This window comes from Orbicella faveolata, unplaced genomic scaffold (assembly GCF_042242905.1).
Source record: "Orbicella faveolata isolate gen_17 unplaced genomic scaffold, um_ofav_v1 contig_47, whole genome shotgun sequence".
Classification (NCBI taxonomy): domain Eukaryota; kingdom Metazoa; phylum Cnidaria; class Anthozoa; order Scleractinia; family Merulinidae; genus Orbicella; species Orbicella faveolata.
The window spans coordinates 19,921,298-19,947,817 of NW_028301577.1; the positions used below are offsets into that span (position 1 = coordinate 19,921,298).

Here is a 26,520-nt window from a genome sequence, read left to right on the forward strand (position 1 = left end):
TTCTTAGTTGGTAAATACGTTGAGTGTTTACTCGGGTTTAAGAAGCTTACAACACCAGAGCTTTTCCCAGTTTCCGTAACAGGAAGAGTTTACGGGCGTATGGAATGTTAGTCCATTGCAGATTATCCCCCACCCGTTATATCCGGTTTCCCTAACATTTCGCCGCTACCTATTAATACTTCAGGAGGCACTGTGAAACAAAAGCGTCTTAGCAAACAGCACCGTACAATGACACCGACAAGGGCTAGAACCCAGAGCGCTAACCATGAGGTCACGGCACCTCTTTATTGGGTAAAACTCTAATATACAAGTGGGTAGCCCAAAGGTAGAGAGCCTAGAACCTAACACTCCTCAAGAACATCAAACAAATGATGATGACAAGTGATTTCAATGGATTGGAAAGTGGGAAGGGTGTTCTCAGAGGAGAGACTGAGTGACGATACGTAGAGGAAAAAGTAACAAAATCTCACTCCCAGTACAGTTCCAATAAAGTTATAAATTCACGTTATGCTTTTAATAACGAAAGATCTTTACAACTGACGAGGAAACATAAACTCCTTCAAGTACAGTCCGCTCATACAGTAAACCTCCTTGTGTGACCATGTAAACAGTTTTCCAAAGTACTGAAACATTGCCAGTCAAATTTTAAAACTCTTGAACTCCACTGAGTCTGTTCACTAATTTGAGTATATTTGAGATGAAGCGTATGATCGAACTATAGCAATTTGGATCCACTAATAGTACCTACACTCGTCATATATTATAGATTTCACCCTAGTATTGTACTATTCTATCATTCTATACGGTAACTGAATTAAAAAACTATTCACTCCCAGCATATAGGGGAATCGTTGTTTACAATATTTGCCTTAATGGCATAAGTGACTCAGTTTCTAATCAAGATACAAAAATATCAGTTTTGAATGTTGAAAGGCAAAGATTAACTGTGCCAAGGAATTTAATTTTTGAACGCAATGCATTGAATACACCCAAATTTCATCAATTAATATGTTCCACAAGCTCTCTGTTTCGAATTACAGTTCCATTTAAATATTTAGTCTCAGTTAATTCGTTATAAAATTAGCATTAAAACACTTGCTTCGCAGTTCGCGCTTGTGGATGACGCAAAAACTGACATTGTGTGGTTACCAACAAGATCACACTCTCCCTAAAGAAAGTACTTTACAATATCAAGTTTCCCGACAGATTTGCTGTGATTCCACACACCATAGCAGCCCTGTAAGTTCTTCAGGTTGTTTTACTCGAGTAAAGTGTACCATTGTGGCATTATTTGAAGGTTGCAGCCAAATAATTACACTTTCCACAACAAAATCACTCATCGTGTTGTTGCAAATTCTGGATGTCCCTTCATGACTAGTGCCAGGTCACACGCCGAGCTTTTCGCGTCATACGCGTTGTGTCTGAGATGAGTGAGGATCGGGGTCAAGTCCTGTTGACACCACCTAGAGAATTGTACCGCCCGCTTAGTATTCTTTCTGTATAGTTTGTACAATTAAACGTGAACGAGGCTGAGCAAGAGTTAATCAAGGTATGAGAGTTGCCAGGGAGTTTCTATTCAGTTTTTATCGTTTCATCAGCGTGAGGTCAAACGAGCTGAGCGAATTTAGCATTCTTTCACATGTTGACACTGAACCTTCAGTGTTTTAAAAACCTACAAAATTCATCACCCAACAGAATCTAATGCGTACCGAACCCACAGTTCGATACCATAATACCGTCAGCTGCATGCAGTTAAAGGCACCCAGTTCAGACATTTTGGGGCTGATAACTAAACGCTCATTTCGAACAGAAAGCTAAAATTGTGTCAAAGTGGATCAGTACCACCTCATTTTAAAACAAATTAACGTTGTTCTGAACTCAAGCATCTCAGGTTAGCTAGCGAAAGCTGAACATTCTTCTATGTTGCACAAACGGCCACATCTTTCTGCCTGAAGTATTCTTATGAACTGGCTGTGATAAGTGTCTGTGACAGAGCAAAAACAAATGTGGTGGCCTGTGTCACAGAGAGCGTCTCTGTGTTGCCGTTGATAATCGTGTGATTTTCTTTTTCCAAGAGGGCGGCCGTAATACAGGCTACTAAGACTGTCTACTAATGTGGCTTTACCCTACCTCTTAGCAGCCTCGATGTCATGTTCTTCGGCCTCTTCCCATGACGCATGCTCTATAAGCAAAGACGCTGACAAAAAGAGAAGAAAACACCTCAGATGATTTAAACGTCAAATACGAATTGAATGCGAGCGCTGGATGTAAGCAGAGTAACAGAAAGAGTGTAATGGCCACGGCTTCTGATCATGCCCCTACAGGTGACAAGCGAACGACTGGGTCCAGTAAATATGGGTTATTGACCAAGTGTGAGATCAAGAAGGCTGGATATTGGCCAAGTTCTTTTTTTGCGTGTTTATGGACCGAGACGGAGTCGAGGTCCATAAACTCGCAAAAAAAGAACGAGGTCAATATCCAGCCATCTTGACCAAACAAGCTTGGTCAATAAAGGATTTATTACATGGCTTTCGGGGAAATTTTCCTTGCGGGACACGGCGGGCAGTCCCGAGCGGGCAAGATAGCTCCTTATTATATGGCTTTGGCTTGTGGCCGATATAACGCGCGCTCTGATTGGCTTAGAGCGAGATCTGAGCGGTCATTATGCAGCCGTAATGCCCACGGGCCGATTACGGATTATGCAAATTAGGAAGAGCCCGGCTCGGAAAATTCAAGCGCATTGAAACGATGAAAGCCGATTAAAAACAGTAAGAGAAAGTAAATTTTATTAGAGATTTTTCCTTAATAAAATTTATATAGAAGTCGTTTTTGACTTACCAGCCGGTAACCTTGCTAGGCACTAGTGAAAAACGATCAAAATTTGCCGAGTCTTAAGTGAAGCTAAAATCGCTAAGTGAAAAACACCATCGGCAGATCTGTGATGCATGCTGAGCAGAACACCACGAAGAAACTTATAAGTAAAGTTATCATCTTAGTCACAACAATTACCGAAATATTAAACTCCGTGACAGTTCTCGTCAAATAGATTCCCTCGCTTTAACACAAGCAGGTGAAAATTAGTTTCCAGGATCATCAGATGTAAAAAATCGGGTGGTTTCTGTCGGCAGCAGTGTTTCTGATAACTGCAGGAAGTTTTACGCGTTCACAAGACTTGAAAAAGTTCATTCATAAATCCCAGAATGAAGAAGGCCAAGATATGTTGTCGAAAGCGAATGCGAAGATCGAGTTATTCTGAGAAGTGCATTCTGAAGCATTAGTATTTCTTTCACTGAAAGACCGTTGGTTTGGACTATTTTGAAGCACTTTCTGTCTTTTCTATATGCGTTGACGTTTCGCCACAAAATTCGAAAACACTCCCCCATCAAGTTGTGGCACCACGATACTAAAACACCTTTTTGAGGCTGTGACAATCATATTTCCCGTAAAGAAATGTGTGTTTTTTAAACGGAATACGTAATACAGTGGTGAAGTTCACTGACTGTGTAGTTTTGCCCTTAGTTTGAGACGATGAATGAATCGGTAAACGCGCGTATCGCCGGATGTAAATTGACGACTTCCGCTCGAATAATTTTTTTCTTTTCTTTAATTCATGAGCCATATAATAAACAACTTAATAACCTCGACCGTTCGGTGGTTACGGGAAAATCTCAAACCTCGGCCTACCGAATTGACCTCGCTATCGCTCGGTCAATACGGCAAGGTCTCAGTTTGAGATTTTCCCGTAACGACCTCACTCTCGGTTATTAAGTAGTTAATCTCGCCCGCTAGGGTAGCCAATCACAGCGAAAGATTTGATTCATCTTGCCCGCTCACGGAGCTAGCCATATAATAAATCTACTTATTATATGGTTAGCTCCGTAGGCGGACAAGTGAGCCAAATCCTGCACTGTGATGGGTTACCTGAGTGGGCAAGATTGTGTTATGTTGCCTGCTCGGGATTACGGGCTGTGTCCCGCAAGAAAAATTTCCTTGTAATTCCTTTTATTGGTGTCCTTGATTTATACTAATAAATCCTTTATTGACCAACCTTGTTGGGTCAAGATGGCTGGGTATTGGTCCCGTTCTTTTTTTGAGCGTTTATGGACCTCGACTCCGTCTCAGTCCATAAACACGCAAGAAGACAACTGCACCAATATCCAGCCATCTTGACCTCCTGCTTGGTCAATAACCCCTGATATACACATGGATTGCCATACCTATGTAAATCCTTGCTAAGCTATACGCCAGATCACGTGCAGGCAGCGATTCAGAAAGAAGCTCGTAGTTTTGTGGAGACAGCAACTTATTCATGGAAGACTGAACCTGTTCAGACAAAATCTTCAGGGTGGGGTGGGACGAATGCAACTTGTCCGAGACGCTTGCGTGAAAAGCCTTCAGTACCTATGTTGAAACAGGAAGATATGCATTGAACATCACAAGGATATTAGAGTGTTAGGGTAGGATGACACGGTATAAAAGATATTTGACCAGTGAAAAGCGCGGGAAAATGTTGCCAGTGAAAAGTACAAAAAAGGATTGACGGGTGCCAAGCGCGGGAAAAGTCATGTGACAAACGATTGCTAAGCAAATTACAGAGCCCAAAAAATGAAAAAGTAAAATTAAGTAGTGAACCACAAAATAAATCACTATATCAGGTTCTGAGTACAATTTACCTGTCCTTGACTTTTAAACACGGACCGCAGTACATCTAATGACAGAACATTCGTGGTTCCTTCCCAAATAGGCAAAACCTAAAGGAAAAAAAATATATAACAAGAAAATTAAGTAAACTGTCAAATAATTCCTTTACAAAGCCAACCTAGATCAAAAATGCAACCGTTGTCAAACAACAACTCAGGCTTATTTATTGAAGAAGAAACACGGCCCTCCGCGAATAACATCTTTTCTTTTTAATTAGCGTGTTACTAGGAGATATTTAGTATAAGCTAAAATTGTGCATCTGTAATCTTCACTAAGACACTAAAGAAATAAGGTTTGCTGTGTTTGTACATCGAAGAAAATATAACTTTACATTAAGAACCATAAGATACCATCAATCACATTATTCCAGGAAAAATGGTCAGATAAAAATGCATTTTAGCAATTCATCTGGTGATTACACTAAGCCTATATAAAGACTACCATTCCAATTAAAATAACACCAACTACGAAACTTAATGAAATTCCTTCTCTCTCAGGTAATTTAACTTTAAGCACAAGCAAATTAAACGTTTACCGAGTTTTTCCATCAAGAATTTCCAACAACAGTTTTCTCCAAAAATATTCAATTTTTGCTCTTTAACAATAGGCCACTTTCCTCGTATGCAGACTATTTAAACCTGGAAACGTTTGTTCGAAGCTATTACAAGAGAAGAAATTTAGCTATTTTAGTTTCAGAGTCTTGTTTGACAACGAGCTGGTCTTGTTACAGAAAAACACTAAGAAGGAGCTAAAATAACTGACCCTGATTCGACATGTGGAGACAACAATGATAGCACTGCTGTTAGATGTTCAGAAGTAACGTTTCAATTTAGAGAGAGTATGTCGTCTCCAATCTTTGGTAATAAGACAACCATTTCACAGGATCAGTTTCCTCAGTTGATATTTTGGCTTCAAGTGGAATATAATTCTAACAGTTTTGGTCATTAACCGCGCGGCCATGGGCCGAGCGCGGTTCATGTTTTACCCGTGGTTTATTATTTTTTTCTTTTTGTCGGTGACGAGACCAAGGCTCCCTCTCGACCAAATTCTGAGTCACGCAACGTGTAATGTTTTTCCGCCAGAAGCTGTTAAAACATTAATACACGGACAATTTTACGGATATTGCTTTTTTCGTTGTGGGTAAAATATATTTTCTTTTGGTTTTATCCAAGCGTTGGATTCAAAGGGAATAATAAATACGCTAAAAAAAGGTATTACGTCAGCCATGGAATGCGTTGACGTTGCAGCTTTCACTTTCGCTACGTGACAAATAAGATCGTGTTTACTTTGCAAGTTTATTTCGCCAGAAGTGACGGTCATTAATTTATTTGGAATTTTGCCAGTATTTCTTGTGGATTTAGGCAAATGAAGTAAATTCTTTGGCTGTTTCATCGCAGCGAGTTCATAGATTGGAAGGAAAATTAAATATTTGGAAGCCATGCAAAGAACTTGTCAGAACATGCAAGGATTACGTCATTGGTAGAGAAATAACCACCGTACTAAAGATAGCCGTGGATAACGCAATTCTTGAATTATGTGACTCGTGTGACTTCTTTACTAGCCCTTTACTCAAGGGAAAAAAGCAATTAAATTTAATCGTGACTTTTAAGAAAGAAAGCCGTTGTTAATAGTGTTTGTATCTTCATTCCCATACATAACCCGATGAAAGTTCCAGATTAAGACGATTACGTCATCGGAGATTTCACAACGGCTCCGACTGGTGGTGCAATAATACAGTTTGTGTCGATCAAGTGATGTGTCTACAGTAATCAATGAATCATCAAAGACTGCTTTGGAATCTGCCCTGCATTGCGACTGTAGAGCTAAGAAAACAGTTCAATTTTAAAAGCGCGGTTATAAGATCTTAAAGATCTTCTTGTTTTATCACAGATTATGTATATCAAATAGCCGGTGTTAATGGTTCTTCACTCAAAATAACTAAAAACTGTAACTATCGATTTGTGTGTCAAACCATTATTGCGACTGTTTACAGAAGCAGAGTGCTAAGCCCAAAACACCTTCGCCACACTAGGGTGAAATCACAAAACGTAAAGTGGAGATGAAGCAAAACAGAAATGACGGGGCACTTAAATGTTATCAACAACTAATCCGATGCGTGCATTCCACACATTGGAGTTTAGTTGTTGATGTGTAAGTCCGGTCAGCGAGACCTTGGGAACTAAAGTTCACTACGCATGCTCAAAACACAACACGCATGCTGACACCACTGTCTACTGACAACGCAGTTTCGATAGTTGTCGACAACTAAAGCAGTGATTCTCACACACGGAAAAAACGGTCAAAACGTAGTTGTCGACAATAAAAGCAGTTTCCCTTTTCGAATAGGGAAACTGTTTACCTTATCGCTAACTAAAATGTGATTAAAATGTCTATTTTAAACTAGAAGTAACCACTGCTTACTGAGTAATCACAGCTTATTGAGTGCGTTCGATTACTCAAACAGAAATCTAGGATGCCCACAACTGTCACGGCAAAGTGAAATTTGTGACGGCAAATTAAAATTCATCACGGCAAAATAAAAATCGAAAAAATTCAAATTACTCACGGCAAAAACAAAACCCATTATCTTAATTCAAAATTCATCATGGCAAGAGCAAAAACGCTTACGGCTTATAACAATAGAGCGTTTTCACATGACGTCACGGCAGCCATATTGGTGTTCCAAAACAATGAAACGGCGGCCATGTTGGTGTAACAAACCAATCCTTTAGGAGTTCAACTCTTTTCTTATCTAAACAGTTTCATTTGTTCCAATAAAGTAAAAGTAAAAGTTTAGCAAGTAAAAGTTTAAAACTTCCTTTTACTCCTGGAATTGTGTATTAAAACCTTCTAGACACTTACGAGGCACTTAACAACGATTTCAAATTGACTCGTTTTGCTTTCGAATTGCGTCAGAAATTTGAGGCTGTTCCGCGTGAATAGAAATCGTTCCTCAACTCGTCAGACACACAGAAGTTATAAAAAATATCTTACTAACCTCGTTTTCTGCGTCCGTACTGTAAGTTACGGATCCTCGTTTTTCCCCTTCGATTTATGGCCCGCGCGATTCGCGCTTAGGCCATAAATCGATGGGGAAAAATCTCGGTCCGTAACGTACAGCACGGCCCTCGGACTCAGTTAGTAAGAGGTATTTACCTGCGTAGACCCGCTTCATCTTTACTTTACTTAGTTCGTTTTGTTCGTCATTTCCGCCACTCCTTTTAGTTTCGAAGTATGTGTTACGACATCCACCATTATATATAATATTGTAATTTCATTTTTATAATTTAGTGAATATCTAAACCTCAGTGAAGAAGGCTGGTCTGGCCAGCACTGCCTGTTTTCTTAGTTCACGACTTTGCAGTTTATTTACTTTGTAAGTATCTTACAATTCAAATATTTTAACCTACCGCTGTCTCGAGTTGCCACCAACTTTTTATCACGACTCTACACGGTCTAGCAATATCAAACTCTCTTGGTCCAAACTACGTGGATTTCAGTAAAGAAATCATGTCTGTCTTTGAGGAAAACTGGCAAACAACAACACCAACAGTCAGAGGAAGAAGCAAGTTTATGTTCAACGAGTGCGATGTGAAGTTTCTCGTCAAAAGAGCCGACGACGAAAATGAAAGTAAACTAGTGATTCCTACTCACAAGTTTGTGCTAGCGACTAGCAGTCCTGTGTTTGAAGCAATGTTTTACGGTAAGCTGGCAGAGACTACAGACTGTATTGAACTACCTGACTGTGAGTACGACAGTCTTTTGGAGTTGTTTCGTTATATGTACAGCGATGAAGTGAATTTGAGCGGAAGTAATGTGATGGAAGTGTTGTATTTGGCGAAGAAGTACATGGTGCCTTCGCTGGCTGATAAATGCATTGAATATCTGAAAGATAACTTAGATTCATCAAATGTTTTCAGCATCCTGCCATCTGCGAAGAAATACGAAGAGAACAAGCTGTTTCATCAATGTTGGAAAGTGATCAGTAAACAAACAGAAGAGGCGGTGAAATCAGAGTGTTTCGAGACCATTGAAAGGTCCTTACTTGTAGCAGTAGTCAAGCATGACAATCTAACGATCAAAGAGATAGAGCTGTTTAAAGCTGTTGACTTGTGGGCGACGAAGGAATGTGAAAGGCAAGGTTTAGCAGCAGATGGAAAAGCGAAAAGAAAAATTCTTGGACAAGAAATAATTAAGGCGATACGCTTCCCAATAATGGATGAAAAAGAATTCGCTAGTGTGGTTTTAGGCAGCAAAATATTAACAAAAGAAGAAATCGTCAGTGTTATCAAACATCTTAATTCAGTCCCGAGTTCTCCGATGGTGTTTCCAAAAATTAAAAGATCTGTTTCAACCGGTGACATACAACGATGCTGTAGATTTAACTCGTTATCAGACCGCAGATGGAAATATGGCCCCTCGAGAGATCAAGATTGTATCTTATTTTTACTGGACAGAGATACCAAGCTACTCGGAGTGTGCTTATTTGGTAGTGAGAATAATACTTACTCCGTAGAACTGGTGGTAAGGGATCTCAAACGTTTCAAAGTTTTGGTCCTTAAAACCGCAACATTTTCCTCAGAGCTGTTACAGGGAAACAAATTTACCTATTTTGGTGTTAAAGTCTTGTTTGACAACGAACAGGTTCTTTTAGAGAGAAAGACCTTGTACGAAGTAGAAGCTAAAATAACTGGCCCTGATTCGACGTGTGGAGACAACGGTGATCAGTTTGTCGCATGTTCAGGAGTAACTTTTAAATTTAGTAACACTTTATTCAGTAGTAATGGAACAAACATCCAACAGGGTCAGTTTCCCGAATTAATGTTTTCTCTATAAATTCATATCAATTTTTATAATATGTCGAATTATTCTCGTATTTTGATTCGCTCAGTCTTTCTTATGGAGGAGTTGTATCGCAACCCAAGTCAAGTTCGAGTCAATTTTTATTTTTATTCGCTTTTCCTTTTTTAAGACCTACATTGCGCCGGATCAATTTGAGAACGGACCAATCATCTGCAAGGATTTGTGTTTGAGGAAAACTCGGTCATGGAAATCACATGATTACCGTGACATCATCGTTTTCGAAAAGCTCCGTTTTCGTGACGGATTAGTGTGGACGGTAGGCCTAACCGTAGAAATAAAGCTGCGCTTTCAAATTCCTCCCGCGTAGTGTGGACAGGGCCATAGTTTGACTACAACTGTTATTGTAAAACCAATTGTCAGTTATTTTTCCCAGTTATGCGCTAGTGAAAATCGACCTTAAAAGTTCTTGATTATTGGACTGTATAGACTCAAGTTTCACATTTTAGCAGAATTCACACTGTTCTTTCAAAAACTTGTTACAATAAACTTCCTCTAGTGACTCTCAATCTGCGGGGTTCTTAACATGTTGAAATTTGGTTCAATCTCAGCCTCAATGTTCTTAAAAAAAGATTCTACAAAAAAGTTAAAATTTGTCCCTGGAAAATAGAATTTTGATGTCTTTACTTTCGATTTAAGTCATTTGCAATTTATCACTGACTTTAAACAGTGGGGAGGAGTAGACTGGAACTGATAAACATCAACCACCTCTTGGGTTTGAACATGGGGTCATGTGACCAGCCCAGCCATGTAATCTCGAGCGTTATCCCGATTTCATCTGCAGAAAAGACATGTTTTTCATTCCTCCACCTTCCCATATCCTAGCCGCTTGTCTTTGTACGTGTTCAGTGCCCACATCTTTACTGGGCCAAACTATGTATGAAGGATTTTTTCAATGAATTTGATATTTTATTAAAAGCGGCTATGAGTCTTAACCACAACCATATTACTCCAATCTCATGTCTGGTTTTTGTTGCCGAGTAAACAGAGCTCAGGCAAGGCGGCTCAAGACCTATTATTTGGTCATTTCCAATTACGATCGACATCTGATTTCTCCGAACCGCATCAGAAAACTGTACGGTACAGATGATGGGAAAATAGAAATGTATTAATCAAGAAACCCAATTTGGGTTGACATACAACCAGAACTAACATAATAAGAATGACAACGACGAAAATGAGAAAGGAAAATTTATATCTTAATCTTGAGAGGTGATACAACTCAAGTCCAGCAGTTATTTTAAAGATGAAAATCGTCGTCGCTCATATTAAAAAACGTTTGCCCATTGAAATAAAACTACAATAATAAAGCTCTCCGCTACAAGTCTAAATTCCACTTTCTTTTATTCGGTTATTATTACTCTGCTTATAATCCTAATTGTATTAAAAACTGACAGCACAGCATCGCACAGAACACTGGACATCGTCAACTATTCAGAACAACTAAAATGAGGCACGCTACACTAAATATGCACAAAGCTACACCTCTTACATTTTCATTGACATATCAAAGATTTGGACAAATAACCAGACTATCCTAATGCTTCAACATTTTCTAGAACAAAGCGCTTTGCTTGTAACGCATGCGCAGAAGACTAGTCTAGGTTGCTGTCTACTATGTGGAAGAAGCAGTACACACGCGACCACACCCGAACGTCGCGCGCTTTTCCTTGCGGTGTAAAGCCTGGTTCACACTTGCGACATAACGACATAACAAGGGCTTTATCACCTTTATGTCGTTATGTTTGCAGTGTGAACATGCTGACGTAATAACACAACAGCATGAAAATAACTACAACACGAAACACTATTTTTTTCCTTAGGTCGTTATATCCATGTCACGCGAACAACATTGACATAACAACATAACAAAGAACCAACCAAATCGGCGCAAGAATTGTCGAACCCAGTCCACGCCCAGCATTATATTCAAAATGGCGGCGACTATGACCGAGCAAGAATCAACTGGCGCGGCCCGTGAGATCAAGACGGTTAATCCCGTTTACCTAAGATGATATTTTCGATCATCCAAACTCAGTTCTCTGACGAGGTTCTGGTACTAGCCGTGTGCTGTCCTGGCTTCTAGTTCAAAGATCGCACGCACCCACTATTTCATGTTCTTCTAGCGTTGTTTTCCCTTTGTTTTCGACACTCATACATTGCAAAGGAAACATGCAGGTGACCAGAATAAAGAGAAACAACTAGTTATACTATATATGATGTTGCAAGTGTTATAAATAAGCTTTGTTGTTAAATGTTTACAATGCAATAGTGTAATCCAAAGCAGAAAATAAAAAGCAAATCTCAAACTGTTATAATCTGCCTTATTCTCACCATGACAAATAAAAACCTTTAGTGACAAGAACGTTCACTAAAAACATTGTAGGAGCACGAATTTGTATTTCACTGAGCTTGTACATTTTGTGATATTTTTCTGTGCAAGATTATTTGACACATCGAACAATAATGCCAGGTTTAAGAAATTCCCACAAAGATTAACGGAGAAAAGTAGGTTGGTAGTGTAAATGATCAATATTTTAAATAAAAATGACGAAAACAATGTAATTTTATGTAATGAGGGTTGTCTGCATAATGTAAGTTCAGTCCTGTAATTTATGAATGTTAACAACATAAATATTTTAAACAAATCAACTGGGGGTAATTTTACGCAAACGATGCAAACAAAGCTAAGCACCAGAAGTGCATTCTGCAGTTGTGCTCAGTCTACCCTCACAGTTACAGTACAAGTTAGTTTTTATATCTTATTCACAAACACTCCAAGTAAACAGAAGTGTGGCAGCTCTCGTAAGCTGCTATTGTTTTATTATTGTAGCAGCTGTTATTGTTTTAGGGCTAGGGGCATTGTTTCTGTTGTTTGTTCTTTTGTTCTCTTCAAGGGTATCGAGCCATTCATGTGAGACCCTACGAGAGCTGCTATTGTTTTATTTTTGTAGCAGCTGTTATTGTTTTAGGGCTAAGGGCATTGTTTCTGTTGTTTGCTCTATTGTTCCCTTAAAGGGTATCGCGCCACTTATGTGAGTTCCTACGAGGGCTGCTACCCGACCCCAAATAAAACACGTCCTAAGACAAAATTGACCACTGTTGTATTGGGAAAACTAGTCTAGTATTTACTGCTTCCCCTAATAAGTGTTTCTTGTCAACTTTACCGGTTGCTTCACAGTAACTACGCTCCCTGCATGAGTATGGTTTCAAACCAGATGAATATATTTTAATAACAACATCGAGGCAGAAATTTGCAAAGATTTCAAGAATATATCAAGACCAAACTCGAGGCCGAGAGTTTTAAAAAAACATAATTTTGTAAGTTGAAAATTTGTAAATACAATTATGTGTTTTAAACTAAACCATATAAAATTTTTCCTTTCTCTAAACGGCAAAACTATAGCAAAGCAGTAACAAAAACAGCACTAGCCGTGCGTTTGATGCTAATAACATTTCTGCAAGAAGTTATGTGCGTCACATCAGACATTAATGCCTGCAGGCTGGCTCCAAGAAAACTTTAACACCATCCAAACAACAAATACATTCGAAAACAGAAATGCCACACGCAATAATCTAAGAATATTCACAAGAATATTTTCAGTCTATACGGTGAAGTTTAAGTCTGCATACAAGCCAAGTGGCCCACCAGGCCGGAACTTATCCCGGTTTCTTTAGCATGAAGCGACTAGGAGTATTTCTACTCCCCCCTGGATGGGATGCTAGTCCATCGCAGGGTTACCCCCAGCATTAAGTTCGCCGGTACCCATTTTTACACCTGGGTGGAGAGAGGCACTGTGAGAGTAAAGTGTCTTGCCCAAGAACACAAGACAATGTCCCTGGCCAGGGCTCGAACCCGCACCGCTCGATCCGGAGACGAGCGCACTAAACATGAGGCCACCGTGCCTCCCACTTTTTAGTCTATAAAAATCGGCAGAGAAATAAGAACATTCAGCCCGGGCTGGAAAAACAATATTCTTATAAAAAAAAAAAAAGTGTAACCCGTAGGAAACTAAATTTCTACTCTATTTTTCTTGGTACATTATTCCTGGGTACATCCGACTGATACTAAGGAAGGCGTGACCACACAATCTCTTAGCGTGACTGTCACACCCACTGAGTTCGTGATGGCTTCCTGCCAAGTAATTTTATATTCAAATTTTTTAACCCACCGCTGTCTCGAGTTGCCACCCACTTTTTATCACGAATCTACACGGTCTTGTAACCACAAACGCTCCTGGTTTAAACTACGTTGATTTCAGTGGAGAAATCATGTCTGTCGTCGAGAGAAACTGGCAAACAAAAAGACCCACCATCAGAGAAAGAAGCAAGTTTATGTTCAACAACAATCTCTTCAGCGATGTGAAGTTTGTTGTCCAAAAGGCCGCTCAAGGCAAAAATGAAAGTAAGCAAGTCATTCCTGCTCACAAGTTTGTGCTGTCGATTAGCAGTCCTGTGTTTGAAGCCATGTTTTACGGTGGGCTGGCGGAGACTACAGACTCTATTGAACTGCCTGACTGTGAGTACGACAGTCTGTTGGAGTTGTTTCGTTACATGTACAGCGATGAAGTGATCTTGAGCGGAAGTAATGTGATGGGAGTGTTGTATTTGGCGAAGAAATACATGGTGCCTTCACTGGCTGATAAATGCATGAAATATCTGCAAGATAACTTAGATCCATCAAATGTTTTCAGCATCTTGCCCTCTGCTCAGAAATATGAAGAGAAAAACCTGGTGGATCAATGCTGGGAAGTGATCAATAAACAGACAGACAAGGCGGTGAAATCAGAGTGTTTTGAGACCATTGAGAGGTCCTTACTCGAAGCAGTAGTCAAGCATGACAATCTGAATATTGAAGAGATGGAGCTGTTTAAAGCTGTTGACTTGTGGGCGACAAAGGAATGTGAGAGACAAGGTTTGGCGGCAGATGGGAAAGCCAAAAGAAGAATTCTTGGAGAAGAAATCATTAAAGCAATACGTTTTCCAATAATGGATGAAAAAGATTTCGCTAGTGTGGTTTTAGACAGTAAAATATTAACAAAAGAAGAAATCGTCAGTGTCCTCAAACTTCGGAATTCAGTCCCGAGTCCGCCGAAAGAATTTTCAAAAACTAAAAGATCAGGTTCTGAAGGTGACATTCAACGATGCTGTAGATTTAACTCTATATGGCTATATGGCTCCTCGATCGACCATTCTATCGTATTTTCTGTAGACAGAGATATCAAACTACTCGGAGTGTGCTTATTTGGCAGTAATAACACTTACACGGTAGAATTGAGGGTAGGGGTGTATGGAAGTGGTACAGTTTTGGCGCATAAAACTGGGCAATTCTCCTCAGAGCTTTTACGGGGAGAGAAATTTAACTATTGTGGTTTTAAAGTCTTGCTTGACAGCGTTGTTTTAAAGAGAAACACCGAGTACTATGTACATGCTAAAATAATTGGCCCTTATTCGACCTGTGGAAACAACGGTGATAGCACTGTTACATGTTCTGGAGTAACATTTACATTTAAAACATTCTCTTGGCCAGGTAGCAACACAACCGTTCAAGTGGGTCAGTTTCCTGGATTAATGTTTTCTCTTTAAATACATATTAATTCAGGACAATTAATTTAGCTCATTTGTCGCAGATTTCTTTTAAAGAAAAACCTCAAGTTGTGAATGTTTGTTTATTCAAAGAAAGGAAAATTGCGACTGCTTACAAAATTAGAGATTTAAGCTCAAAAACTGTTTTCCATTAGAAACAAAAGTGAGATCTATGCACAAAAGAGCAATGAAGAGCAATTTCCGTCGCCGGTTTGAATTCATTTTTACTTAGAACTCTCTAAGGAGAACATTTGAATGAAATTTGCCAGTTTAACCTTTCAATTCCCAAGACTAACCCAAAGCTAATTTCTCCTTACGACACTCACACATTGCAAAGGAAACAAGTGATGAGAAGAAAGAGAATCAACAATTACTGAACACATTGTTGTACTGTTTACAGTGCTGCAGTGTCAAAACAGACATTGGCTTTGTCGTTAAATGTTTATAGAACAACAGTGTGAAACAAAGTAGAACAAGGAAAGCAAATCTCAAATTGAAATAATTCGCCAGAATCTTAGTACAACAAACTGAAACCTTTAGTAGCTCAAACGTTGTTTACTGTACTTCACAGGGCAGGTATATTTCGTGTGTGTTATTTGACGCACTGAAAAACAATGGCACAAGTAAGAATTTCCCACAAAGATTAGCAGAGAAAAGTACTTTGATGGTGTAAATGATGAATTGCAATGTCGAAAGGAAAATGTAAACAATGAATGTGTAAAGTACGTTCAGTCCTGTAACCGACGAATGTGATTAAAATATATTTTTCAATAAATTAACTTGGGAATATAACTCACTGTCCTGATTTAAAAACAGATTCTACAAACTACCATTAATTAAAATGAATGTTTAGCAATAACAAACGAGAATCAGTTGTTTACTGCTTCGAAGTGAAAGTATATTGTGTATTACAGCTACGAGTAGGAGTGACCTTTATTCTCAAAATAAATTTTTGAAGTGAAATACGTACGTCCAAAAATGTTTGCCACATTATCAAGTAGACTCTTGATTAATGTAAAGATTATAAATAAAGATTCTCAGAATTAATATTGAGGGAAATATAGGCAATCAGTGTAGAGAAATTATAGTTTGAGAGTTTGTAATCAAGTCGGAGAATTGATTGCAGGATATTGTCGCAATAGTAGTTACGTCTAGAAACGCACCGATTAACAAATTCAAACCCTATTTTGACAGCCATTCAACGTAAAAAAAGATTAAACTGAACAAAAGTAATGAAAAATGTGAGTAAAATTCAACTCAAGCTGTTCCTATCCCACTAAAATAAGGTTGGTCACGCTTACTGAATGCGTGATTACCGTCACGCTAACTGGGTGCGTGATATGTTCGTGTTAAATTTTATACTGTATTCAAATTTGGCCAGGCTACCGCTGCCACACTACGAATCTACATGCCTGGCAAGTTGGAAATTTCAACTCAGGACGCCAGCCATGTCTGTCGTCGGGAAAAACTGGCAAACAACAAGACCCACCATCAGAGAAAGAAGCAAGTTTATGTTCAACAACGATCTCTTCAGCGATGTGAAGTTTGTTGTGAAAAGGGCCGATGACACAGATAGAAGTAAACAAGTGATTCCAGCTCACAAGTTAGTGTTGTCGATTAGCAGTCCTGTGTTTGAAGCCATGTTTTACGGTGAGCTGGCGGAGACTTCAGACTCTATTGAACTGCCTGACTGTGAGTACGACAGTCTGTTGGAGTTGTTTCGTTACCTGTACAGCGATGAAGTGATCTTGAGCGAAAGTAATGTGATGGGAGTGTTGTATTTGGCGAAGAAATACATGGTGCCTTCACTGGCTGAGAAGTGCACGAAATATCTGCAAGACCATTTAGATCCATCAAATGTTTTCAGCATCCTGCCCTCTGCTCAAAAATATGAAGAGATAAAACTGGTCGACAGATGCTGGGAAGTTATCGACGAGGAGACGGAAGAGGCTATGAAATCTGACGGATTTTGGACAATCGAGAGGTCCTTACTTGAAGTAGTAGTCGAGCGTGAAACTCTGACGATCAAAAGAGATAGAGCTCTTTAAAGCTGTTGACTTGTGGGCAGCAAAGGAATGTGAAAGACAAGGTTTAGCAGCAGATGGTGCCATTAAAAGAAAAATTCTCGCAGAAGATCTGATTAAAAGAATACGCTTTCCAACAATGAAGCAAGAAGATTTTGCTAGTCTGGTGTTGGACAGCGAAATCTTAACTCCAAAAGAAATCGTCAGCCTTGTCAAACATCTGAGTTTAGTTCCGAGGCCCCCAGTGGGATTTCCAGAAACCAAAAGATGTGGTTTTGCTTGCGTCGATGACATTCAACGATGTTGCAGATTTACTTGGTTGTCAAACAGTCCTTGCCGTGTATATTGCGACCCAGTGCATGACGTCATCAATTTTTCCGTAGACAAAGACATAGTGCTACATGGATTGTGCTTATTTGGTAGTGAGAATAACACTTACTCGGTAGAATTGAAGATAATGAAGGCCTCGAGTGGAAAGATTTTGGCGTCCAAAGCAGGACAGTTTGCGTCAAAGCTATTACAGTGCAAGATATGTAGCTACTGTGGTTTTGAAGTATTATTTGACAGGAATACCATTTTAAAGAAACACACCACGTATGAGATGTGGGCTAAAATAAGAGGGCCTGGTTCGCTGCGCGGAGAAAACGGTGTTGGTTTTGTTAAATGGCGAGAAGTTACTGTCACGTTTATCAAAAATCAGCATTTAGCTGTCGATTTCAATGCAACAGACGTTCCAAAGGGTCAATTCCCCGAATTACTTTTTGTCTCAAAATAGAAAACATTTTCTCACAATGCATTTCGCTGATTCGACAAAGATTTTAAATTGAGTACCCACACTCAGTGCTCATTTATTCAAACTGCTAAGCGTTAGGGAGCACAAAGCTAATAAATGGCAGCCGAAGTCTGAACAATGTACAAGAAGTTACATGTAAAATACTATCGTCAAAAACAAAAGTTAATGTAAGATACATTAGTTTGTAGTTCAGTTCCCTAAATTTACGTAGAAATAGCCTTAGTTGAGGCGTAAATCAATTTAAAGCGCCTGCAAATCAAATTAGAGTTCAGATGTATCAATTTCTTTTAATTTGCATGCTTGTTATGGTCATAAATCTTACGGGTTTCATGTGCGCTTATGCTACGCGAGTCACAAAAATCTGCCTACTGTTTGTATAGCGGATGGAATATAAGCAAAGCATGTAAAATATGCGATAAAACCGAACGGCGTTTCGGAGTCGTCATGACATCACTATCAAGTCCTTTATCAAATATAGGACTGATTTTTTGGTTACAATTTTACTTTAGCGACCCACTTAAATAGTGTAACAGTACAAAAACAAAAGAAAAAAAATAGATGTACAGAAGGAACACCCTGAATAGGAACTGCTTCCCTAAATAAAGCGCTACCTCGATGTAAGATATTAAATACATAATGATAAAAACTACAGTTGACTAAAAAGAAGGTTGAAACAAACTTGCTAACTTCAAAATTTGTTACCGATACATTTAATTGGTAACCAGGCCTGATTGGTAACTTCATCTACTGTATTCCAATTCATGAATTGAAACATTGAGTCATTTTCGATTTTCTCCAAGAATTGCATTCCACTCTGTTCAGTTAATGTAGCTAATTAGGTCTGGATGTAAATAGTGTTCAACACTGGTGAATAGCTATCTTCCGCGTATGATAAAAAGTCTTTGTTACCTGAGCATCTCTCATTAATCCTGGTGTCCCTGTGTCCTCGATGGATCCTTGACCACCGAAACTCTCCAGACCCTCTGAGGTGACCTGCATGGACTGTCAAAGTACAGTCATTTACAAACATGAACCCTACGCGTACTGCTATCTTTGCACGTGACGCGTGTAATCGCATGTCTATTCTAGAGACTTTCCCTGCTATTCACGTGATTTCTTAGACAATTTTCCCGCTGCTAACGTGTTTTCTAAGTAGCTTTTCCCGCTATTCGCAATTTTTTAGACACTTTTCCCGCCACTCGCGTGTTTTCTGCGACAACTTTCCTTCCCCTTACATGTTTTCCGAGCCACTTTTCTCGCTATTCACGTGCTTTCGTAGACACTTTTCCCGCCGCTTACGTGTTTTCTAATACACTTTTCTCGTTATTAACGTGTTTTCTTAGACACTTTTTCCGCCCTTCATATGTTTTCTAGGACACTATTCCCGCCATTCACGTGTTTCCTTAGCAATTTTCCCGACAGTTGACTTGAAAGCCAATCAAATTGTCGTGTGTCTGTGACAATTTCATGATGTCTGAACAACATCTTTGACATTCAGACACTGAGAGCCACAACTTCTATGATAAACCAAACAAACTCGAAACGTGACCATTGATCGCCATTAGCAAGTCGTTGTGTAGCCACGAAAACAAGAGGAAATCGTTACTCTGATTGTTAAAACATCTAAGTTACAGAAGCGTTTGTTGTTGTTGTTGACATAACTACTCTATAAAGCCTAATTCACACTAGCGACATAACGACATAAGATAACAACATAAGAACCAAGTTATGTCGTTATGTCTGCATGTAGCCTGCGAGCACTAACCCTCTCCCCTCCCCCCTCCACCGCGAAGGCCGAAAAGAGCCTGAGCCCGCGAAGAGCCTTCTCGCAGGCTAGAGGGTATTATCCTGGAGGGGAGACTCCCCTATAAAAAGAACGCGGTGCTCGTCGTACCTTATGGGGAGTTTAGCCTCGAAAGATCCACAGCGGGAGCTTTCGCGGTACTTTTCAGGGTACTGAGCCAAAACAAATATGACAGAAGATATTTGAAAACCAACTGATTATTAATTTTCTCTCAGAATTGGCACCTCTAAGGGGTTGAGAAACATTTCAAGCCCCGCCCACAAACAGGATCTTGGTACCTCATAGGGGCTCTTTTCAAAATTTCCGACGAGCAGCCCCGTCCTTTTTATATTGGAGTCCACCCCGGGGGTATTATGTCTGCAGCAGTGTGAACATCTTGACATACTGACGTAGATCTACAATGTCTGTATGAAGGCTACCTTCAAACTGTGAGGAGGTAAAGTCCTGTAGGTGTTACCATTTGGGGCCCTTAGAGGCGATTACATATTTCAGTGAGCACAAGCCGCAATACTGATTGAAAAGGTCGTTACCATCAGATCAACCAATCAGAACAAACGTGTAGTTGTTTCAGCCAATTAGAACCCAGAAGTAAAATTGACAGCGTTTTCCCGCCCTTTGAGTCAGTTGCACGTTTTTATTTTGAACCCTGATTGGTTAACTGCTGCCTTTGTTGTGATTGGTCAGATGTGACAAGCTCGGTTTTGGTTTCGCGATAGTCATTCTGAAAAATACTCTAGTTAGATTTGAAATCATGGAGTAACGTCAATAAAAGTAGTTAGATTCGAGCTACTGGTTAATATTTACGGTGACAGCGGAAAGTTCTTCCTGAGAACCTTATTTCCTTTTCAGCCGACTACAAAATGGCAGTTATCAATTATGTATATTCTTTGTTGGTTTCAAAGCCAAACTGTTCCAAGGTTTGGAGTTAGTCGACGGTTTAGCAAGGCTGCTGCCTAACGGGCGCCCGGTCGCCTGAGGCGCCTAACTTACGAGTGCGGGCGACTAAAGTTTTGTTCAAGGAGCCCGAGTGGGCGCCTAAACATGGAGTTTTGTTTCCCATGTAATATGTCCGATGACTTCAATCTTCTCATGAAATTGGTCAAAAAATCGTTCACACAATACATTAAACGGAAAACAACAGCTACTCTGGTCCTGTTTTGCTTTTATCACGAGAAATCTGGGCAAAAGCACGGCAACAAAGTCTCTGTCCGCTCGCGAAACAGCCGAAAACAGCCATGTTTGAAAATCGCCCTATAATGCATTGCAAGCTCAGTATTGAATAACTGTAAATCATGTATGCCAATGGATTGTGTCTCTGTTGATGCCTTACTGATTCCAAGTTGCAAATTAACTACTTTGATAACAAATATTTTTGGAATTGGAGTGATGATCCTGCTGACATTATATTTACAGTTGAAAAAAGATAAATGTGTCTAAACATTTGTCTGATACTTCAGAAAACTTCATTTAGATGTACTGAATGAATTTCTTTATGTTCTGAAAGGATAATTCAAGTAACTAGCCAGCAAAAGGAACACATCATTGCAATTCTCTTTGCATACCAGGGTTCTATATTTTAAATTATCAAATGAATTGTCGCGACTCCGCCCAATATACAAGAATTTATTTTCTCCAAAGAAGTGGCCAATATTGCTGTAATGCTGCCTCAAAATCACCTTTAGTTTATACTAATGTCCCAAGCCCGGGAAAGGAACGCACATTTCAGTGAGGCCAAATTCAACCCCCCCCCCCCCCCCAAATGCCTCTTTCATTTTTGTTTGTTTTCATTTGTGGCTTACATTTCATGATTTGTACAACGTATTTCGTCTTTTTAAAATAGAATTGCAAAACTCAAAAACAAAAGCAGCAATATAAATTTTTATAAAAAAAAGCTGCAGCTTCTGCATGGATACACCAATAATTGAGTTTGACCAGAAATAGTATTCTTTCTCAGTCATGACCTGATCACTTTGCTAAATGCTTTATTTATAAAATTTGATTGATATTGGACCATATTAGTGTCTCCTGGAAAATCTCTGCCCCAGTACCCCTCCCCAAAATTTCCACAATTAACCCCCCGCCATCTTCCTCAACCTCCCCAACCCCCCCCCCCCCCACCCCCCGCATTGACCACGGAGAATTTTATTTAAGCTCCTAAAAAAGTGACTTGGGCTCCTAACTTTTGGTGGAAGAAGCCCGAAGGGCTCCTTAAAAAAATTTCCTTAGGCAACAGCCTTGGTTTAGTATTTAGATTTTTGCATCGGTTTATTGCTTGGAACTAAGGAAAAGGTTGGAAACCTGGGTTAAATAAAGGCAACGGTTTATAATTTAGAATACGACAATTTTTTTTAGTATAAGTCATATTCATATCCTTTTGGGTTAGAACATCGTGTACCTTGAAATTTAGCAACAAAAAAAAAAAATCAGCCTGCAGGTTGATTTTAATGGTCTGCGTTAATTTGAATCCTCTCCATTCAAGTAACATTAACCCAGGCGTGAAAATAATTGTCCCACTAAGTGTGGACGCACCAAAGAGCTCTATATACGGCAATGCGCTACTTGTCCCTGACCTGCGGGAATTTCTCAACGAAACGTTCGCGCTAAATTTTTGAAAAAGTGTTGGTCATTCTCAAGAACTGTGCAGGCGGGTTTTCATGCTCAAAGCGAACAACTGTTAGGACATTTATTTTATATGAGGAAAATAATAAAGATTTTTGTGCAAAAAATGTTTTCTATTCTGTAACCAGTCTTAATTGTTCAGTTCATTGTATGGCTGTGAGTGTTAACTTTCCTATTGTACTTCATGATGGCGAATATTAAAAAAAAAAAACGAGCAACGATTGATCGCAAGTTAAAGTTTTCCATACCTTTATTGTGACGAGAATGCACCAAAGGCTATTTTGTAGCTCATCTCAGCTGCAACCTTTGCTGCCTTCCCTGTGCACATACATGGTTATGATGCTCCAACAAGATAAGTCGTGATCCGCATATGTGTAACATGAGGCCAACGACATTGCAACTTGCATGTGGCTCATATCGCACTGCGTCATAATCTTTTGATGTGGAGGCCAACAGTTGGTTCCTGCGACTAGTCGCACGAATTCAAACTGCTTTGAATGTTTGGGACAAGTTCCTGCGACTTGTTCTTCAAAACGCTTCGTGTGAACTGTTCGTGGTACAAGTCTCTGCGCCCAGTCCCTTCGTGTAAACTCTTCAGGGGACTGGTTGCAGGGACTAGTCCCGTCGTGTGTGCCGACCTTTAGGGTTGCACCCGATAATAAAAAACGCTCTCATGTCCGTTTTAAAATCTTGTAAGGGCGAAATTTATCTCGAGCCACGCCAAGATTGATACCCTTTAGGGGTTTAATTCAAATTTTCGGACGAACTTCCCCGACCTTTTCATAAGGGAACCCTCCTCCTGGAAGAGGTGTTGGAGACTCGACCACTACGAAGCCCTGTGTTCAGCATTAGATGGCTAAATTCACCTGACCTCCAAGCCTCCAGGAGAGCTGATCTGAAAGCTAGACTCTCTCTACCTTCGACCGTTACAATCCAGCTTGGGTGCGGCCACTGCCAGAAAACCTCTCCCTTGCTCTCCAGATCACTACGCACGAGGAGGTGGCCCTTAATGCGTTGGTTGATTATTGTTTGTGTTGTCGATTATTCATGTTCTGGGTTCTTCTCTTGTCAATTTCCCTCCATTTGATTCAACTCTCTCCCCTATAAGAACACATCATCGTGTGGGCGACGTCGGTTCTCGAAGTTTTCAGGAGAGATCGATACCTAACTTTTGGCGTTGTTTCTCCTTGTGGGTTAAAAAGTATGGTCCGGTAAATATGTACCTTGATGGAATTTCGTTTAGAGGTAACCAGGTACAACATTAAAGCCAGTTTCTGGGAGAAGATTAAAATCGCTACTGAAGCAAAATGACGTATCCTTAGAGCGCCATGCCAAATCGAAATAACCAATGAGAAGAGCTGAAAAAACGTCACGTAATCCAAACCACTACTGGTTTGATTTTGATTGGCTAGCAATAATACGCGCACGTTCTAACCAGTTATTCAAGTTAGAACTGGGTGAAAAAATAAACAGAGTAACATTCAGCCGTGAATAGTTCTTAGTTGGTAAGTAGGTCGAGTGTTTACTCGGGTTTAAGAAGCCTACAACACCAGAGCTTTTCCCAGTTTCCGTAACAGGAAGACTTTACGTGCGTTACTACCCCTGGATGGAATGTTAGTCCATTGCAGGTTATCCCCCACTCACCCCACCCAAACGTTTTGTCGGGCATTTATTTACACTTCGCTGGAACTTATTGATACTTTAGGCAGCACGAAGAGAGGCACTGTGAAAGAAAAGCGTCTCAAAAAAGAACACAGTACAAAGACGCCAACAAGGGCTCGAACCAAGACTGCTCGATGCGGAGTGCTAACCATGAGGCCATAGTGCCTCTCTATTGGACAAAACTCTAATACAAAAGTAGGTAGCCTAGAGGCAGAGAGCCTAGAACCCAACACTCCACTAAGACAACAAACAAATGATGATGACAAGTGATTTCAATGGATTGGAAAGTGGGAAGGGTGTTCTCAGAGGGGAGATTGAGAGACGATGTGTCGAGTAAAAAATAATAAAATCTCTCTACACTTCCAAGTTAAGTTACAAATTTACGTGATGCTTTAATTAAACGAAAGATCCACTGATGAGGAAACATAAATTCCCTCAAGTACGGTCTGCTCATACAGTAAAACTTCCTTGTGTGACCAAGTAAACAGTTTTCCAAAGTACAGAAACATTTCCAGTCAAATTATAAAACTCATGAACTCCACTGATTCTGTTCACTAATTTGAGTATATTTGAGATAAAGCGTATGATAGAACTATAACAATTTAGACCCCCTAACAGTACCTACACTTGTCTTTTATAGATTTCAATCTAGTATTGTAATATTCTATCATTCTTTACTGTAAATTAAAAAAATCTATTCACTCCCAGCATATAGGGGAATCGTTGTTTACAATATTTTGCCTCATTCACATAAGTGATTCAGTTTCTGATCAAGATACAAAAATATGCGTTTTGAATATTGAAAGGCAAAAATTAACTGTCCCAAGGAATTTGAACGCGATGTTGTGAATATACCCAAATTTCACCCAAATTTTAGTAAGTTTCACAAGCTCTCTGTCTCGAATTACAGTTCCATTTAAATATTTAGTCTCAATTATAGCATTAAGACACTTGCTTCCCAGTTCGCGCTTCTGGATGACGCAAAAACTGACACTGTACGGTTACCAACAAGATTACACTCTCCCTAAAGAAGCTACTTTACGATATCAAGTTTCCCGGCAAATTTGCTGTGTTTCCACACACCGTAGCAGCCCTGTAAAATCTTCAGGTTGTTTTACTCAAGTAAAGTGTACCATTGCGGCATTATTTGAAGTTTGCAGCCAAATAATTACACTTTACTCAACAAAACCACTCATCGTGTTGTTGTAAATTCTGGATGTCCCTTCATGACTAGTGCCAGGTCACACGCCCAGCTTTTGGCGTCATACGCGTTGTGTCTGAGTTGAGTGAGGACCGGAGTCAAGTCCTGTTGACACCACCTAGAGAATTGTACCGCCCGCTTAGTATTCTTTCGGTATAGTTTACACAATTAAACGTGAACGAGGGTGAGCAAGAGCTAATCAAGGGATGAGAGTTGCCGGGGAGTTTCTGTTCAGTTTTTATCGTTTCATCTGCGTGAGGTCAAACGAGCTGAGCGGATTTAGCATTCTATCACATGTGGACACTGAACCTTCAGTGCTTTAAAAACCTACAAAATATTTATCACCCAACAGAATCTGATGCGTACCGAACTCACAGTTCGTTACCACAGTAGCGTCAGCTGCAGTTAAAGGCACCCAGTTCGGACATTTTGGGGTTGATAACTAAACGCTCATTTTGAACAGAAAGTTAAAATTGTGTCAAAGCGGATCAGTACCACCTCATTTTAAAACAAATTAAGGTTGCTCTGAACTCAAGCATCTCAGGTTAGCTAGCGAAAGCTGAACATTCTTCTCTGTTGTACGAACGGCCACATCTTTCTGCCTGAAGTATTCTTATAAACTGGCTGTGATGAGTGTCTGTGACAGAGCAAAAACAAATGTGGTAGCCTGTGTCACAGAGAGCGTCTCTGTGTTGCCGTTGATAATCGTGTGATGTTTTCTTTCCAAGAGGGCGGCAGTAACACAGGCCACTACGACTGTCTACTAATGTGGCTTTACCCTACCTCTTAGCAGCCTCGATGTCATGTTCTTCGGTCTCTTCCCATGACGCATGCTCTATAAGCAAAGACGCTGACAAAAATAGAAGGAAACACTTCAGATGATTTAAATGTCAAATACGAATTGAATGCGAGCGCTGGATCTAAGCAGAGTAATAGACAGAGTGTAATGGCCACGGCTTCTGATCATACCCCTACAGGTGACAAGCGAACGACTGGGTCCAGTAAATATGGGTTATTGACCAAGTGTGAGATCAAGATGGCTGGATATTGGCCAAGTTCTTTTTTTGCGTGTTTATGGACCGAGACGGAGTCGAGGTCCATAGACTCGCCAAAAAAGAACAAGGTCAATATCCAGCCATCTTGACCGAACAAGCTTGGTCAATAAAGGATTTATTACATGACTTTCGGGGAAATTTTCCTTGCGGGATACGGCGGGTAGTCCCGAGTGGGCAAGATAGCTCCTTATTATATGGCTTTGGCTTGTGGCCGA

General features: G+C 39.9%; 3 protein-coding genes and 1 pseudogene across 3 annotated transcripts; 3 read left to right on the forward strand and 1 right to left on the reverse strand.

Moving 5' to 3' along the window:
- Positions 1 to 492: 492 nt before the first annotated feature.
- On the reverse strand, positions 493 to 26,100 carry LOC149097513 (acyl-CoA dehydrogenase family member 11-like). Its single transcript, XM_089279339.1, has 6 exons — positions 26,034 to 26,100; positions 18,874 to 18,966; positions 4,674 to 4,751; positions 4,218 to 4,401; positions 2,131 to 2,197; positions 493 to 1,463 (listed from the first exon to the last, which is right to left on the reverse strand). The coding sequence occupies exons 2-6, from the start codon at positions 18,961 to 18,963 to the stop codon at positions 1,337 to 1,339; spliced, it is 546 nt and encodes a 181-aa protein (XP_089135465.1). The 5' UTR covers positions 18,964 to 18,966; positions 26,034 to 26,100; the 3' UTR covers positions 493 to 1,336.
- LOC149097514 (BTB/POZ domain-containing protein 6-like) lies at positions 7,948 to 10,199 on the forward strand. Its single transcript, XM_089279334.1, has one exon. It carries the CDS (start codon positions 8,212 to 8,214, stop codon positions 9,535 to 9,537), a length of 1,326 nt encoding a protein of 441 aa, XP_089135460.1. The 5' UTR covers positions 7,948 to 8,211; the 3' UTR covers positions 9,538 to 10,199.
- Positions 13,177 to 15,939, forward strand: LOC149097515 (BTB/POZ domain-containing protein 6-like). The gene has a single exon (XM_089279335.1). The coding sequence runs from the start codon at positions 13,834 to 13,836 to the stop codon at positions 15,145 to 15,147; it is 1,314 nt and encodes a 437-aa protein (XP_089135461.1). The 5' UTR covers positions 13,177 to 13,833; the 3' UTR covers positions 15,148 to 15,939.
- On the forward strand, positions 16,437 to 18,877 carry LOC149097516 (BTB/POZ domain-containing protein 6-B-like; annotated as a pseudogene).
- Positions 26,101 to 26,520: the final 420 nt, after the last annotated feature.

Excerpts from the sequence above, each read along its gene's own strand:
- LOC149097514 (XM_089279334.1), top strand. The coding sequence starts at position 8,212 with ATGTCTGTCTTTGAGGAAAACTGGCAAACAACAACACCAACAGTCAGA.
- LOC149097515 (XM_089279335.1), top strand. The coding sequence starts at position 13,834 with ATGTCTGTCGTCGAGAGAAACTGGCAAACAAAAAGACCCACCATCAGA.
- LOC149097513 (XM_089279339.1), bottom strand. The coding sequence starts at position 18,963 with ATGCAGGTCACCTCAGAGGGTCTGGAGAGTTTCGGTGGTCAAGGATCC. Across the intron at positions 4,402-4,673 it reads TGTTTAAAAGTCAAGGACAG|GTACTGAAGGCTTTTCACGC; the intron begins GTAAATTGTACT and ends GTTTCAACATAG. Across the intron at positions 1,464-2,130 it reads GACATCGAGGCTGCTAAGAG|GTGGTGTCAACAGGACTTGA; the intron begins GTAGGGTAAAGC and ends ACAATTCTCTAG.